This window comes from Epargyreus clarus, unplaced genomic scaffold, assembly GCF_041222505.1.
Source record: "Epargyreus clarus isolate Ecla_fem2 unplaced genomic scaffold, WU_Ecla_fem_2.2 ptg000029l, whole genome shotgun sequence".
Lineage (NCBI taxonomy): Eukaryota > Metazoa > Arthropoda > Insecta > Lepidoptera > Hesperiidae > Epargyreus > Epargyreus clarus.
In genome coordinates this window covers 12,496,102-12,515,089 of record NW_027332235.1, presented here as the reverse complement: position 1 = coordinate 12,515,089, position 18,988 = coordinate 12,496,102, and the positions used below count along the sequence as shown (strand labels likewise).

Sequence of the window (18,988 nt, the reverse complement as noted above, 5' to 3'; positions counted from 1 at the left end):
AGCTTCATATGCAACGACGTTACAGGAGGTCGAAAATGGGCCGAATTGCTTCGAGAAAAGTATGCTACGGCCGTGCCGCCTTTTTTGGCTTTGGCTCGACTTGGCGGAGGCACTGCCGTGCCTCCAGAAAAGTATGCTACGGCCGTGCCGCCTTTTTTGGCTTTGGCTCGACTTGGCGGAGGCACTGCCGTGCCTCCAGATTAGGTTTTCATCTACTCGTATCGGTGTAACTTTACTAAGTTTAGGTATTTCTTAACAAAGTAATTGACTCCATGAAGTGGCTATAACATCTTATAGTTCGTAATATTGGAGTTGATTGATTTTCAACTTGAACTGTACAAACTTGGTAAACTTTATACGCGTGTTTCGGATGAAGAGTTTCTTTGCTTGGTGGGACTCTTTTGACAAGTTTGAAAACAAATCATTCATTTAAGGCACCCTCGAGAGTTCTTTTCTAGATTTTGTACCAAACTTTTAGCAAGTGATTGATCATTTCGTAAGCTAAGTTTGTTCGTAGTTACAAACATAAGGTACAGTTTTGAAAATCTTGGATTTTTTTTCTTTTTGTACAGTGATCTACCCTCTTATTAAATAAAACTTCGATATTTTTTTTACATTTACCATTTACTATCAAAATAAATAAAAATAAAAAAAATGACAAAAAGTGAAGTTGGCTGATTTGCGAATTAAAGTATCGATATGTGAAGTTTTTATTTCATGTTATGATATCCTCCATTCTTCAATAAACAACAACAATTACAGAAGGAAAGACGAATAACGTAGTAATAAATTTTCTGCCGAACCCTAAAACTATATTTACATTCAATTTGCGTAAAACATCAAAAGGAGAAAGATAACTAAATGTTTAAATCAACCTAGCAAACATTTAGTAGACGTAGTGTGCAAACCGCGGCACATATTTAACTGATTCAGTGTCGCCCGGATTTAAAGCCGCACCCTACGGATTCTGTCCCCAACCGCAGGGGGTTGCAGCATCCCCTCTCGGGATGTGCGAACTACCGCCTATGTTCTATGTCACCCTGGTACTTTTATTGCATATTCATGCTCGTTTAAGATTTCGCAAACTTACATAATTTTAGACAACGTGCATGCATCATAGATTTGACTTTCAGAGACACGTCATACGGTTTAAATAGCATAAAATGTTTAGTTAATTTTAAATATCTATTCCACACAAAATCAAAAATTATCGTCAATGTTTTTGCCGAAACATGTTTACCTTATAGAATGTCGTTACCTTAAAATACACGGAAATATCTTCTACATGCTCCTAGTGTGAAGTTAAAACCTCTTCACTTATCTGGTCTCCTATTGCTTTTATGATCATATATTCCCCTAAGCTAATGTTTACCGGTACTTCAACACTCAAACACAGTTCACATGTTTGTAAAATAACTCTTGTTTACTATTGTAATCCTAGTACCGGAGTTGGCAAATTAACTCTTTTTCAAAACGCACCTTTAGAATTAACATTGACATAAGTGTGAATGCCATGAATTGCAGAAAAGCGCACTCGAAACAGACACTATTTCCCAATGGAATTTGTAGTACTCGTAATTACAGGATATACAATGTTGCATTGATATTTTGGCACTTTGGAACTTAAATATACTGAAAGTTAAAAATATACATAATAATTCCATTGAGGACAGTCGTATGTTTTCAGGATTTTTAGGACTTTGTCGCTCAAAAGAAAGAACTAAAGGAATATCTAATCGGCAGTACCAGGAGGTCATGGCTGAGCAAGAAATAAAAAAGGGTCAAGAAACGTTTTATTTAACTGGGGGATATAAAAAAGGGTCCCACAATAGACACCCTTGCCGACCTCTCGTTAAATAATGCATATTGTAGGTAGCTATTTTACTTTTAGTTCGCGATTCACATACAAAGGGGAAATCATAAAACTTTCGAGAGCTTGCGAACAGATTAAATATTTACTTGTAGGCTTCCATTGTAAGTAATTTTATATTGTGTACAAATTGTTCGTCGGACCTATTCTTTACTTTTGAAGCGTGCTAACAAAAAAATTGAACGCTCGACGAAACTTTTATTTAAATTACATTGTTGCCCATCTACGAGTTGGAAGGTTGGAATGAATAGTAGAAATTAAATAATAATTGCTATCTACATATTATAATATTTCATTATAATATGGAGTAGCAAACGAGCATGCACTCCACATGATGGTAAGTAGCTACTGCCGCCCATGGGCATCTGTAATCGACTCCAGATAGGATTAGACAGATGCGCCGCTACCCCTGAGGACTAAGCTGGAACGCCTCGGAAAAGTATGTCTCCCTTACCACACCCTTCGAACCAGAACACAGCAGCGCTTAACACTGCTGCTATAAGGCAGAAATACGAGTAGGTGTGGCGGTGGTGCCGCCGGAGTCGAATCACAGAGGGTTCTACCACGTTCCAATTATATTGAACTATGTCCACCAAATTATGTTGTACTATTCTTAAAGGATGATATTTTCTTGCAGTAAGCAGTGTGTAACCTCCAAGAATAAACCGTAAGATATTTAATAGAAAACTAAACATATTCACTTTGCATTTGAAATAAATTAGGAGGTTTAATAGTGTAATTTATTTCATTAGATACGGGTCGTGATCCGAACAACAAGATCGCGCGATTTATCAATGCGACACGTCTGCATGCGATTTTACGACCCCTCCGTGCCGACGCGCGTGACTAATGTCTAATTGAACACCCCTTTTGGCCCTCATTGCTGCCAATAGAAATAATTTGTACGTTATGACTTTATATAACCCCTCTTAGTGCAAATGTGGGGTCAATGTGACCGATTTGTTAGGAATAATAGGCTTTTGTTAAAAAAATATTGCATTTTCCTAGAATTCATTAAATAGTATTAATGAAACCAATAAGGGTTTTAAAATATTAAAGAACAATAACGAATTCTGAGAATCATTGAAGCCTTATATATTAAATTTGTTATGGTCGTTTTAAAAAAGATTAATTATTTATTATACCTCGAAATTTTGTGCCCGGCGTACCTTAACATAACTTCAGCGTGAAAGGATTAATTACATTACGCGTAATTACATCACAAAAAATAATTCGCTCCGTATAAAATAACTTCCAATTACGTTTTAAATAGCACTGCAGATTGTGTCGGCAGTTAATCGCGGGGTGTAATGAGGGAGTTTACGCGAATAAAGTACCCCGGCGGAATGGCGGTCCGCGCATAATCGCGAGATTAACAGAGCGTGCCGGCCGCGCGCCGTTCCAATGCGGCTTACACGGTACGAACGTAGTGCTGGTTTAAATGCATTATACAGAGCTAGGTAGGCGCCCGAGTTCGGCCCTTGTTGTGAAGTAGCCAAAAACATTTTAGACGGATGTATTCGTGTTTGGTACCTTGGATAGAATAATTATCATATTCTTAATCCGCTTAAACACACTTCCCGTGTTTATATCTGAAGTATGGTCCTACAATTCTATGGGAGTAATATGAAAGAAATAAATCTTTTGAAACGTAACTTTACGTATTTTTAAATACCTTCTTCAAAACAATGATACCCACTTTAAATGTTTGAAATGTGACAACCACACAAGTGTGTACCACAAAAGTTGGAATATCATTGACAGAGTTCCTTTGCTACAAGCTTCCTTTCAAGTTTAACATATTCTTATCGATAAATTTGTAATTGATAACTGTTTTTTTTGCAAAATATTTTATTTAGATAACTACACAGTTACACTTTAGGTTCATAATAAATAAAATAAGTGTAATGTCGTTAAAAGTGCCGCCACTAACGACTGTTGTATGAAATGGGCCAACGAGGTTGGGAACGGTAGCTGGTACGATCATCGCATTTTAGTATGACCACAGGCACATTTCCCAAGCGGGTAGGTCGTAATTACCCTGCGAATGTTAGACAGTAACCTCCCTGTCAGCGAATATACTGATAACATTATTGAAACGAAGTCTATAACAGTGTAGGCTTTTGTGGTTGTCCACATCCATTACAAAAAAAAAACAAATGGTATCTAAACTTTGATGTTAATATATTAGTACTTACCTATTTAATTCTCGATGTATGACATATAATGTTTATAATATTTTCTAGTATCTTGAACAGTATAAAGGAATCGTATTTGCGACTTATTAATAGTAGAAATCGTCAACGATAAACAGTGAATACTCGTACATGCAAAATGCAAAACCGCCAAGCGCCATAGCGCCATGCGCGCCTGGTACTTTCGCTCGAATAAAAATGGCGACCGCCTGGTAATTTCATGGATTGCAGAGCTCTTCAACATTTTAATTTGGAACCGGACGCCATTAAATTAAGCAAACGAGTGCAACTAGGCATTTTAATTTTGTAGAGCTTATAGACTTTTTATTCCCACACATCTTTTACAGCTGAAAGTTTTCATGATTTTATTTAAAAACGTTAAAATTAAAGCATGTATTTTTAAATGCTTCTAACAATTTTATTTAGGTTTGTTTTCGATTTCTATTTCACGAGATCTTGATTTACGTTAGTGCTATGCATTTTATTTACTATTGTTTTTATAGTCATATTTTGTTCGTTATTAAATAAGCAGTATGTCCTTAGAGAACATTCTATAATTAATTTTATAAAATAAAAAGTGTTTAGTACTTTTTGTCCACAAACTTGAGCTTCGACCATCGGATCGCGACAACACCATTAGCCCATAACCGGATCCTACCGGATATAGCCGCCGGTGATAACCGGGCGCCAAATCTAATTACCGGCCCTGTCGGCACCAGGGCTGCTACTGCTAATGTAAGAAATTATATTATATTATGTGTTTATATTGCAAAGTGCCAAATAGAGAAAAGTGATAAATTAAAATACTGAAGAGAATGACAAATAATCTTTAAACTTCCAAATACATATTCATTTATTAAAGATAAAAGGTAAATCACATCGTGGCTCGTGGAGATCTCAATTGATTCACAAAGTTAAGTTACGCTGGATGTGGTCGGAGGTCGGATGGGTGTCGTTTATACATGGGCGTTGTTTATAAAAAAACGCATTGGAGCAGCTTGGTGGGGTATGCTCCAGGCTTAATTCAGTCGTTGTAGACCAATCGCCAGCAATGAGAGGGTTGCAACCAAATGAGCATGATCACCTAGAAAGAAGCTTAATAGACTTAGGTACTTGAAAAGTTATTTAACATATTAAAGTTTAATTTCCAATACATGATTGGTAGCCCTGATTCTAGTCTGTATAATCGCGTTTACTAGTGCCACAGGCGGTCGGTCGAGACGATGTGATTATGTCGTTACGGACAACCTTCAGTCTTTTTGTTATAAGCGAAACCTTTACGTACCTACATAATTACTATATACCAGACATATCTATAACGACAACTTATCTTTACAGAGGAGAAGTGGATTAAAAGACACACATAATCTGTTAAAAATGTATTCCATAATATTGTCGATTGGTTTTGAAAGACAGTAGTTTCCTGTAATCTCTGTAAACCTCTTATAAAACCCGATGTTCCCGATATCTATATCTAGAACGAAAATTTTATTTTAATCCGTAACGTATCTTAAACAGTAAATATTTTATAGAATTGGTATATATCATCCTTAAATATAAAAGAGGCAGCGAGAGTCGCCAAGTTACGTCCGCGAACGTAGCCATAAACGGAAAACTCAATAAAAATGAAGCACGCATTAAGGCTATACCGAGTATTTGCCTCTTGACAGTTTTATGAAAAATGAATGCATTTTTCACTTGGCCTTACATACGTTCGCAAAATATTTTGTGTCGCTTAATCTGTTGACTTTACCGTGTATTTATAGTGGTAAACTCTTAAGAGTTTTTGAACGTAAAATTGTTAGGTATAAAATTATTTGACTTACCTATCATTTCCTAAAATGCACATTTAAGTACGCCGCTTATGTATAAAGTATTAATAATTTATTAATACTGATTTAACTATCCTATCATTCTTAACCTTTCTCCTAACGTTTTTTAATAATATTCAAAAGACAGGGATAGAAAAAATGCAACAAAAAATGGACAGGCAAGAGGGAGACAATGTATATGCCCCTTTCAATAAACAAGGGTCCCGTTTTTGTGACTCCTCCCATAAGTGCGTGATCAATTTGTAAGCCCTGTTGCATTATGAATTCCTAGTACCAGGGATATGATGTGTTCATTGTTCGTTCACCTTAGGAGATAGTGGATGGATGGATACCGTGACTTGCTCGTATTTAAATTAAATTTCGTGGACTTAGTTTGAAACATTATTTTTCTAATGTTTTTACTGAGTAACAGTAGGTTTCTTAAGAATAAAGATCATCAGATTCAAGACCTTATCCAAACCAAGGTTTATATTATCATGGTGATGAAAATAGGAATAAACGTAAAATTATTTTTCTTAATTGGTACAAACTATTTCTCCGTCATTGCAAGGTTAAGAACACCACAAACCTTCAATAATAACGATAAACATTACTATGCTAAAGGGCTGTTGATTCAGTATTAATTTTGAGGTAATATGGTGAGCAGATGTTTAATCGGGGTCGGTTACCCTTCAAAGTCATACACCATAAAACGACCCGACTATCCCTTGTCTAACGCTTCTATTTTTATCATCGCCTAGTATGCTTACACCATAGGGGTAGCAAAGCTATTGTTTGCAAAACTTTCGTTTGAGGGTTGTTAGAAATTGTTAGCACCATTATAGCCGTGACAGAGTGAGAGGTACAAATTATGTCTGTCCCTTTCTACAACACTCATACGATACACAGGTGTTGTTCTTTAAAAGGGAGTGAAAGCACCGCCCATCATGCATGGTGTTTGAAGAGCACGAGTCTGTGGGGTTTAATTCCTTGTTTATTATGAACTCCTGGTAGTTTGAAAGTTAACTTAGCCTATAAAACACCAATGATGTTGCAAAATAATTAACACACACAAGCTCAGTCCGTTAATCGAGTTTAAATCAGAATGTAAATAAATATATGGATTGTAAAAACAATATAAACAACCTCATTCACACAAATCGATTGAATTCAAATTGGGTACGGGTTCTACATTTTCTTTAAAAAAATATTGTACTGCCTTGCTATACTTGAACAAACGTGTCCGCTCACAATGCATCAGATTGTTCGGAATGCCCTGTAAAAACTAGGAGCACTCGTGGGGATACGAAGCTTGTTAGTTATTTTTCATGTTTCTTTGCTGACTCCATTGTTGACGAATACAAAAGGCTCGGGTACCAGGCGCACATGGGCTATACAGAGATTGACCGATCGCACAAATTGAATGTCCGTCGAACACGACTGGGACAACACCCCATTGTGTCGCGGGCTTTTCAAGATACAGCCAATATTTCAATCGGTCAGAAAATTCCCCGTCTATAGAATTGAAATGGCCCGAAGGAACCAAAAGGCAAGTAAACTATTGACGACCGCTCCGCCGGGAGTTTTGTTGAGTGACTTTTGTTTAAAATGATGAAAGACATCGGGTAACCCGAATTCAATCTACGTGCGTTCATGACTTTGCTGTAAGTACGTTGTTATTTGAATAAAATATGTATTTTTAAACGCATACTGCATTAGAAATATATCATTTATTTATTCACTTATCGTTCGTAGGTTACTGAATTAAAAAAATGTAATTTAATATTTATTTTTTGCCCGTCAATTGCTGATCGCCTAAAGATCGTTATTTGAGTACTTGTCAAACTTGTCTACTGACTATTAGAAAATACCTTGATCTTTCATAGGCAAACATTAGAAAGATTTATTATGATTAAGGGGGTATCTATTTCATCGTATTTCATCATATTCATGGCAGGTTTTTGAAAAAAAATACACATTACTATAAATATCAGTTTGCGTAGGCAAAAATTGAACAATATTTGTCTATAATCTAACGTAATATCTAGGTATAAGTATTAAAGTTATAAACTTGTGTTTTTTAACGGATTTGAGAGAATATAAGTCTTTCTGTCTTATATTACGGGGAAAGGTACCGGTGAACGGATTAATCGGTCAGCGAGGTAAAATTGAGTTTTACGACGGAACATGGTTACGACGAAATACGAGTATATATAAAATATATTAAGGTTCTGTAATACACTCATGTAACTTACTTAAAACTTTTTTATTTAACTACCATTTTCTCTTGAGAGTATCCACTCTTGAAAATTACGAATATGGCCAGTCCGCCATCTCTGTCATTTCCACTAGAAATAATAAGCCAATCTACTCGGCTTAAAAGTTAATTTTGAATATGTTAACATTATGAGACTTTCTTCAGATAAAATTTTGGCGTTTCGTCCTCAATCTAATACTGTCCCACTGTTGGACTAGGGTCTGCTCTCAGAGTGAGAGGGGCTTAGCCCATGTGATAGTCCACCGCGCTGGCGACAGTGCCAAGGTCGACTTCATAAACCCTCGAGAATAATTGATTAAAAGAAATCCTAAGTCATGTAGGTTTGCTCAAGATATTTTCCTTTGCCGTTTAAGCAAGCTCAAGATATTTTCCTTCACCGTTTTAAGCAAGAGATAATTAAATTCTTTATTTGTCTGTGTTGTTGCAGCTGGTGGGCGGCGAGTTCGACATGGAGCTGAACTTCGTGATCCAGGACGCCCAGAATATCCAGCACATGCTGGAGCTGCTGGACCACTGTCCGCCAAGTTTGCAGGTATGATATTATTTTACGTTATAAAATTTATTTAATATGCGAGCTTGCAGCCCGTATGGTAAGTGCTTACTGCCGCCCGTGTTTATCTGTAATCAAACTCTAATTCCTACCTTAGATTGCTAATAAATTACCATACCACTCCACTTCCGTAACACTTAAAACTTTTAATGGCCTTTAGACAGGACTTGCTCTATTTGGCTAAACAACTGTCATAAACCCCTTTTTTAGTTAAAATATTATTGCTACTAGAAATTAAATAATTCTACGCATTAATTATAGTAACATTTATTATTTCTTTCGCATTCATCGTGTGTGATAAGCGTAGATATGCATTGAAGTTAGTCGACACTTAATAATATTAAAATCTGCACAACTAAGCTATCCAATCAAACTAAGAAATCTCACTTTACATAACTTACACGTATCTCTCGGCGGAGTTATGCTCTGCTTCTAAAGTTGTTTGTTATCTAGAATATTTAGACGCACACGGTGTGAATACATATTTCATATTGCTAATAATAAAGGTAAAATCCAGTTTTCTATTTAAATCACAATTGGAAGGAAATCTTGATTCTAAAATCGCGTCTAATGTTTTAGAAATTGGTTTTATAAAAATGCGCAAATTTAGCACAGAAGAATAGTATCGCCGCACAAAGTAATAAAGACAACGACACACATACATTTGTGCTGTTTTGAAATCCAACCTCATTTTAATCGTATGCTACTTGAGCTCGCTTACCCCTTACTTTTTCTTTTCTGTTCCATCACAGCAAAACACTTTGTTTAAAAGAGACGGACTATCAATGCATCTCCTTTGTGCAACATTTTTTGTTCGTGACGAGCCTTCTTTGCTCTCTTTTTTCTGAGACCCGAGAAGATTTAACCGCCTCCGGACTTATAGCGCCCTGGTGCTAAAGTGGAACAAACTTAACTCTTTAGAAATTTTGCAACACCCAACCATATTTTTCGCAAATTATTTGCATTTTTTTATAAAGCTCATATGAGTGCAATTAATATAAAAGTTTTCATGTCTTCATTCAAAAGGCAAAAAATAATATTTAATATCCATAACGATCATTGGAGTAAAAACTAACCAATAAGAATGGGGCAAAATATTTAAACAAGGCCCGTCGATGTAGGTACAGAGATGTTCATATCGACTCACCTTATTCCTTTTACTCATGCTACCCTGGTACGAGTTGGATTTAAATGAAAGGGTTAAGGGCCAAGCTTTTCTTATTAATCGAAATTCTAAATCCTAAATGCGTGAATTAATGCCCGGTTTCTGAAGTATCGAGTTAACTAGTCAATAGCTGTTGATTCAATAAAGTTATGGATTCGATAACTGTCGTTTATCTACTGGTAGGTTTCTGAGAAAACAATACACCGTTTGATAAATATGGAATCGATAACTGGTTCCCTAAGTAGTCGCTAGATGGCAGTTTTTATGCAAATGATTTTGAAATTACTTATAAGACTTTATTTTAGCTTCGAAACATTATATAAAATAATATATGTATATAATATTTATGATTTTATTCGTATTTTTCAAAATATAAAAAGTTTTGTATATAATCGAGATAATTCATTAAATGTATTTGAATGGCTGTAAGTATGCGTTCGTATGTCAATCATTAAAAAACATCAAATGTCAACGTTAAATATTATATTTGACTTTACTTTGACAACCAACCAATGAAACGTCAAATAAAGTTATGAGACCGATAAACGGCCAAAATCGGTCAGTTAAGTTAAACGTAGAATAAGCAACGTTTAGCTTCAAATGTGCTGTTCAGTAACGCACATCTTAAGTTATCGGACCAATAGGGATAACGAAACCACAGTTAAAAGTACCTCAGAAACCGGGCATAAGGGCATCAATGAATTTATTGCCATAACCTTCTTCAGTATGTATAACATTAATCATGATTTTAATAGGTAAGGAATAAATTCAAAATGTATGCAGCAACGAAAAATGTTCATAAAAAAGTATTTTGGTGGCAATAGTTTTCTTTATGTGTGAACGTGTATAACATAATTTCATATGACGCCATAACGTAAGTATGGGGATATGATATTTGCCACGTTCAGCAAACGAGAATAAGCGCACACTGTGAGTTTCGTGTCGAACTACGGGTAGAGTAGATTTGGGAGAAAATTTGTTAGGCAATCAAAACACCTTGCTGGTACCAAAGTTTGTCTAATCAATAAATACACAAAAATATATTAAACGACAGGTCTAATCAATGTGTATTTATATAGTACGTAAGTAATTTATGTTGCTAATAAGATAAGATAGATATATCATAGACAAGAACTAAAACTGTTAATCTTCTATATTAAAATTAAATTAAGAATCTTAGCACCATGGCCAATTAACTTCTCAAATGAAAAATCACACAAAATGATGTAGTTGAAAAGATGAGAGGTCTAATCAAAAGCGGTACTCTTAATAGGACATATAGTCATGTTCGTGTTTAAATTAATCAAAACAGAGCGTAAATTTTAAATAAACACTAGTGTATGAACGTTTCGCAAGAATGAAACCAAAACAGATTTTAGGATAGAAATAACAATAGCATATGTTTTGTAGGTAATAATGCCTGGGGAGAGGCCGGTTTCCATTAGTTTTCATATGGAACTAGTATATTATAGAGCAGATAATTTAGAACTCATCAAGGTTATGTGGCAGGGCTCTGTATAATCAAGTAGTAGAACTCGCTACAATGTTATTCTATGTGTAAATCTACTCACAATGTTTTGAAGATTCATTGGGACAAATGAATGAGTTATGTACCTACTTCACGGGGATTTAACGCGGTGCCTTTTTTATTAAACAATCATTTATTATTTGTTAGGTGTGTAGGTAAACTCAGTGGTAGAGTAATGGTCAGAAACTGTGCCCTTCAAAGTTTTAATTATCACTTGTCAAAACGGTAAAGGAAAACTTTGTGAAAGTAACGGAAAAAATGTACACGCTTGAGAGATCTTAAAAAAACTTGGTATTTGTTTATATCTACCAATCCGCACTTGGCAAGGGTGGAGACAGTAAAGGGTTGACATGTAAAGTAAATGTACTGCCAATTTTAGGCATATGATGTGAAAAACTGCTAGCGTCAGTTTGCGGAAGCTCGGCTCGCCGCTCCGCTCACATGGAAATAGAGGACGCGACTGACTCGTGTCCTACCACGTATTCGCAAATACGAAAAGTACAAAAAATATGGTACAACCCTCTAGCCTTTCACCGGACAATTTACAATTTTACCAAAATTGACGTTAGGAAGTGCTTACGAAAATGTTTGACCTGAGATTACCAACTGCTTTATTTGCCCGTATATTATTACCTTGCTAATGTAATTGTAAAATGTACTTCAGAACTTTATATTTAACACATAACAAAGAAATCTGTTAACAATTACACCCGACTAAGTTTAAGGCGCCGCAAAGATTGTTTCCATTAAAATGATTGAATCTTATCAAAAGTAAAATTAACACTCAGTCGGAGAACATTATCACTCCCCCGGTGCGTCCCCGGTATCCTTCATCATTGTTTTGCCCACTTCGACCGTTCCCACTCTCGTCAGAACTTTCTGAACGCTTCATAATTCACAAGTTTGTAAGTAATTTCACGGGAAACTTGCAAATTATAATGGCCGCCCCGCCAGGAGCCATATTTCCCCGTTTTAAACAAATTTCGCCTTTTAGCGCACCTGCACTGAACGGTGTTTATAAACCCGCTGGTAAAATGGAGCTTGTTTGTACTAGACGTGCTCTTTGTATGGAGTGTAAATTTAAAAATGCACACTTTATAGTTTACGCTTTGTGTGCTCATGGCCGCATGAATTTCCTGTCGTTGATGCCACATACACACACAAACAACCAGACTAGAAATTTAAATATATATTATTATTAAAATGTTTGGCTAGCCGGGCGTCAAACCCGAAACCTTCTGTCTTCCCATCAAACTGGTATGGAGGACGCACCGCCACAGCGATTGTCGAAAATTTTAGTAACAATAAAATAAATTTTATAATATTAAATAATTAATAAATAATTACTGTTGCGAAATGCAAGATGAATTTAATTTAATAAGGGAAACATCGATTGAAGAACCGGATACATTTGAATACTATTATGTACTTGTATTATGACTTTATGTCAGAAGTGTGTGAAATGAAAAGCCTAAGGTCTTTTGCTTAGTCACCTTATGAGCTGCCGATGTAAGCTAGGAGCTGTCAATTTTACGACGATCATCGTTATTGCTTAAGCCATTATATTCCCAGCCTATTAAATTACAGCTATGATGGATTATGTGGTTATAAAATAATATCGTCATCAATTTTATTATTCTTCTAATATTCCTGACATATTCGTTAAGTATTTGCAACATTTGTTAATTGGGATGTGCAAAGTTGTTCAAACCTTAAAGAACTTGTTGACGTTTACGTTAGCTATATTTACGTTACTTTAAAAGTATCTAAATGGGGTTTTAAAATTATTATATAAAACAATATTATTTTCTAAAAGTGTAGTTTTTTTGGCACTTGAAAGGATACTAAATCAATATTATAATTGTACAAATAAATATCCATTGAAAGTTTTCAGGTGGATTTTAACGGTGATAAAAATATTCTAAAAAGAGTTAGGTAACAGTGATCCCTGGTAAATCCACCAACGTAATTGCTGACACTGGGAACGTTCGGCGACGTGTGCGGTTGGTACGAGTGGTTAATGCGATTCCCGGGGCCCGCGAGCCGGCGGTAACGAGGCCGGGGCGCGGCTGTCTCCGCCTTTGATGTGCAAATCAACTGAACGTGTACGAGTGCTAAGTTTTCAGCTTGCGACACCTTCATTCGTTTAAGAATGAGGTGGGTGGAAAATTGGCTGAGGTTTTCGCAGCGGTTTATTTTCGGTTTGTTTTTAAAATACAAGCATGCAGTCCATCCGATGGTATGTGGTTACCGTCGCCTAAATATGTCTGCAACCAGCTCCGTAAGGTATAGGTTCTACCTGAAGCCGATGCGTTATCATTTCTGAGGACTAGATTGTCATCTCATAAATCATAAGTCAGCCGGTGTTCATGTTAAGAAATAAAAAAATATTTTGGAAGAAGTCCCAGTGCTAAACATCAAAAGATCTTCCTAAAATTGATCGCATATGCGATATTTGACCTGAGGACTGATTTAATTTTTACGTCAAAATTTTTAACATATACGAGTACTCAAGGGAAATAAATCCTTACTGCAGTCGTTGCACGCCTGTACATGTAAAGATCCTTTTATCCCGCTGTCCGTTTATAATTACATTATCTTGTCCTAGATAATAAGGACATGGCCCAAGGGTACCATTGCATATATTTAAAGATCCCTAAACCTCATTAACTTTTTAATTATATCATCAACACCTGCGTCAACCCATTACTGTGCCACTGCTCAGTCTCATCCCAAAATCATGAACATCTCTCATAAAATGATCTCAACGTAATGTTATACATGACGCCCCCTGCATTACAACAATTGCAAATTTGTTTATACTTACACAATGGAAGACAAATTACCTACGTTTGTGGATGTGAGTCAAAGTTTGCGGCGTTGAATGTTATTCTACTGGTACTTAAAAGGGAACAATGTCAGTGTTGATAAGTGGTGAGTTTGCGTTGATAATGAGGGGAACATTGCCGCGCGCCACCCCCTTTGTCGTGCAAATGTGTTGCGTGGAGACGCTAAACGAGTGAAAAGTTTGACGGCTTCATTATACACCACGTAGTGTATTAGGAGAGTATGTTAGCGCCGTGCGACGCGGTGTCACCTTAACATTGTTCTGTTGACGTCTGAAGGTTTATGTATCCACTCAGATGTCTTGGATGGGAAGATTAGATTTATTGCACTTAGTCATTTTGGTTTATGTTACGCTTTTGTTAGTTTTGTTGGATCCTCTCTAAGAAATATCTAACTTTACATAAATAACATGACTATTTATTAGTTTAACTGGATGTGGTGTGAATTTAAGAGACGTAAACAGCAGAACCAAGGCGTCAGGAGTTGTAACAATTATAAACAAATTCTGATCAACCTTGTCTACAACATATTTGTGTTCTAGATTTTACACATATGTTTCATTGTCTTACAAAAGTTGTATAAACTAATAATACATACCCACAGTTTCATTTCAATCAACAACTATGGGTAATGATCAACCTTGAGAATAAAAACGTATGTTTTAAAACAATATTAGCTTTAGCCGTTGTGACCCTTTTAGTCTAAGCTCTAGGACCCTGTCAAATATAAATACCTGTATATAAGCACATGGCGCATATATTCGTTATTATTTCCATGCTTTGAAACAGAGTTAGCGTTAAACGAATATGAAGTTTGACGCGGTGACGCTTTATTATGCAAGAGCGTTCGCGGATTAACAGCGTCGGCGTTATTATGTCGGTCAAAGTTTTATAAGTAAGCCGAGTACGTGTTTTCGTCGGTGTCGGTGTGAATAGGGCGATGTCTCTTTACTTCGTATATATAATGCCTTTGTCGTGCAAATGTGTTGGATGGAGTTGACGCTAAATGAGTGAGAAGTTTCACGGTTTCATTATGCGCGTAACGTTCACGTTACTGAGCGAATACGTTAACTAAGTGAGCTAGTGTGACGGTGGAACTTTTAAGTTTTGTACTTGAAATGTTTCTTTGGTACGATAAATACGTCAGGTTACAGATTTATTCTAAATCTATTTAAGGCGACATGAAACAGATTTATTAACCCATTTTATAACATGCGATTTTACGCACCATTATTTCTTGAAACTCCATTCTTATGGCTAAAATATTTTTTTTATTGGAAATTTCTCGAAGGCGGCAAGTGAGTCGCGCGTAATCTCGCCGAGATTGTTTCGCTAACGGCCGCAGAGCGTAATGAAATTACAGCCGCCTTTTGTTTTGCTCCTACGTGGAGTCTCTGTTTGCCTGATACCTTATAGACCTTATAGTGATACCACACTACTTGCTTGGCTATTATTTTATTTTGTAGACGACCGAGTCACTCTAAACACACTAGATGCGAAATAATTTATCTAAAATGGAATTGTACAATTGTACAACCGGTACATACATGTATACTCAAATATAATTGTCTGATTGATTTTCAACAAAAAAGATGTTCCTTTTTGCAATTTTGCAAAGATCTTAGTTTCTAAAAATCTCTGTAAATCTATGTAATTCGAATCATAATGCAGTATTACAGAGAATTAAGTCAAAGTAGGGACATAGTTAAATGACATTTCATCATTCCCTTAAGGAGCTTTTAAAAGTTCTACGATTATAACAATGAATCACAGTGCAATATAATGCCATATTAAATCCAAAAAAATATTAGAATTATAAGCATTTTGTGAAAATGTACTCTATTTATAAACCCTATTTTGTTACCTTCTATTACATTTGTCTCCTTTTTTTGCCAAGTCCCCTTCCTGACTTTTATTATGTGCCTCTGTATTCTATGCCGTCCTGGTAGTTATGAGAATATTGATATCTTTATAATCATACCTTCACATGATTTGAAAATAATATAGGAACAATCTTATCGTTTTAAAAAGTGTGTGTAACTTTTTAAATTTCTTTATCCCTTCCTATCATTTTAAAAATTGTATAAGTTACCGTAAACTGTGATAAAAGAACAGGATGTGGGTGTGGCCAACCCACCAGCTATACCACCTGTGGCGAGGGTGAATATTTTGTCCTTTTCTAAAATAATTTTTAAATCCTACAGTATTCTGTAGCTTTGGTGTTCTTGGGAACGGTGATGAGATTGTGTGATTTTTCATTAACTTTGTATGAGCCAGAAAAATCCCTTATACTGGTCTTTTTGAGGAACCTCTACGTTCCGTAACATAACGTTCCGAGAATACGGCACAGGGGAGCACTTCATATATTACATATTAACTTTGAAGCAGTACGAGTAAAATAAAGAAATAAAAATGTATAATAAAAATATCTCCAAATGTAATAATAGTTCTAATGTAAATTTGTCGTACATTTGTGGCCATTTCACTGTCACATAGGCACTTGCATTTAATATTTTATCTTTTATCTGAAGCATGTGTTTAAGAGACATTATCCTTATCGGTTCTGCAGTATTGGATTCCTTGGGAAAAAAGTGAATTACAATTTTTAAATTTCCCACAATGGCCGTCTTAGCCCGAATCTCCGTTATATCTGAGATTTGACTTTGTTGTCCTGTCACGTCATGTGTTTGCGAACATTGCACCCCCTTGTGCATTCTGTAGTACTGGTATTCCTGGGAACGAAAATGAAGTTATGTGAAGTTAAAACTTAAAGAGGGATGCAGATAACATACTCATCTCATCATCTAAAACCACAGTACGTTTGTGGCGGTTGCCTCTCTAGTTTCCCAATCTGCTCCGAAATTAAATGTTTTGTCTATTTTTAAGACGCACATCCTTGTATGTTATGTAGCATTAGTATTCCTGGGAAAGAAAATGAAATGAAGGAAACTGAAACACAAAGTAGAACTAAAATATCACAAAATCCTGTCATCGTGTTGCCATTATGCTAAAGCAAGTCCATGGCAACTTAATATTTTGACTTGTTTACGTTACATAAATTTAAAGCACATTATCCTTGTGTGTTCTGCTGTACTGGTATCCTTGAGAATGAAACTCACTTGCAAATTTTAAATTGCTAAAGTGGCTGGCCACCTGCTTTTGCTGCGCCATTGACGTGTGCCTCTCGTGAGAAATTTGTTTATGAACCTTATACCCCCTTGCACTTTCTGTAGCACTAGTATTCCTGGGAACGAAGATCAATTTATGTAAAATATTAAAACTTAAAGTGAACAGGGATGTAGATAGCGAGATGTCATACAAATCTTAACCTATCAAATTTTACAACCGTTCCACTGTTAGTTTCATCGTCCGCTACGAAAGTCATGTTGTGCCCATTTCGCGAATTTCACGTTTAAGACGCGTCCCCTTGTATATTCATGTAGCATTAGTACTCCTGGGAATGAAAATGAGATTGTGAGAACTGAACGCAAAGAAAAAATTAAATATCACAAAAACCATTTTTAGCATAATCTATACTACATTTCGCTATGGATGATACGGAGAACGATGATGCAAAGACCCATAGCACATTATGTGGGTTTTTAGGTTTCGGCAAGAGCATGACACACATGCTTAAAGATCCTTGTCTGTTCTGCAGTACTGGTATCCTTGGGAATAAAACTGTATTGCAAATTTTAAATCGCTAATGGGTGGTCCCATGAGCGATTTTTAAAATATAGCAATACTTATCTCTCAAAACATATTGTGTTTTTGAACCTCCCACCTCCTTGCGCATTCTGTAGTACTGGTATTCCTGGGAACGGAGATGAGTTTATGTGAATTAAAACATAAGTGAATAGGGATGTAAATAATCCACTCATCTAAATATATTGTATATGTGGCTGTTCCACTTACAGTTTTTCTATCTGCTACGAAAATCGATGTGTTGTCTCTTGCCAATTGCATGTTTAAGATGTACATTATTTTGTATTCTCTATCATTAGTACTCCTGGGAAATAAGGTGAAACTTAAACCAAGAGGGAAATTAAATTATCACGTAATGCATTCTTGTATCATCTGCATCACAAAACGCTAAAGCTTCCCATAGCAACTGATGTAATGTTAATGTTTTTTCACGGTACACATGTTTATAAGGCGTTATCCTTGTGTATTCTGCAATATTGGTATCCTTGGGAAAGAAACTCACATTGCACATATTCAATTGCTAAAGAAGTTTTGCCTCTCGTGAGACATAATATTATGTTGCACCCCCTTGCACTTTCTGTAGCCATGGTATTTCTGGGAACGAATATGAGTTTATGTGAATTAAAATTTAAAGTGAAGAAAGATGGTTGCAGGTAAGATATTCCATTTTACTCAATCGTACGTTTGTAACCGTTCCCGTTCTAGTCTTTCGTTTAAGTTTAAGACGCGCATCCTCGTATGTTCATGTAGCATTAGATCTCCTGGGAATGAAAACTAAACTGTGGGAATAGAATGCAAAGAAAAAAAATTAGAATATATTCTTTGCACCATCTGCGCCACATGACGCTACCTGCTGTGAGCTGTGTCGTTTCATTTAAGACAATTTTTTTAAACGGCACATATCCATGCATCTTCTGCTGTATTGGTATTCCTGAGAACTAAAATGCGAAGAGGATATTAAATAAAAAAAATGTGAGCCGTCACGGGACACCTGGCAGATGTGAAACATCGACATTATTTTGTAAAAGTAATATGCATAA

The 18,988-nt window shown here is 35.9% G+C and overlaps 1 protein-coding gene across 1 annotated transcript in view; it reads left to right on the top strand.

Moving 5' to 3' along the window:
* The window catches only part of rg (A kinase anchor protein rugose), a 584,238-nt gene that overhangs the window by 298,200 nt on the left and 267,050 nt on the right, over window positions 1-18,988 (top strand). Inside the window, exon 2 of the mRNA XM_073089384.1 lies at window positions 8,582-8,686. Within this exon, the coding sequence (XP_072945485.1) occupies window positions 8,582-8,686 (105 nt within the window). The remainder of the gene's footprint in view (window positions 1-8,581; window positions 8,687-18,988) is intronic.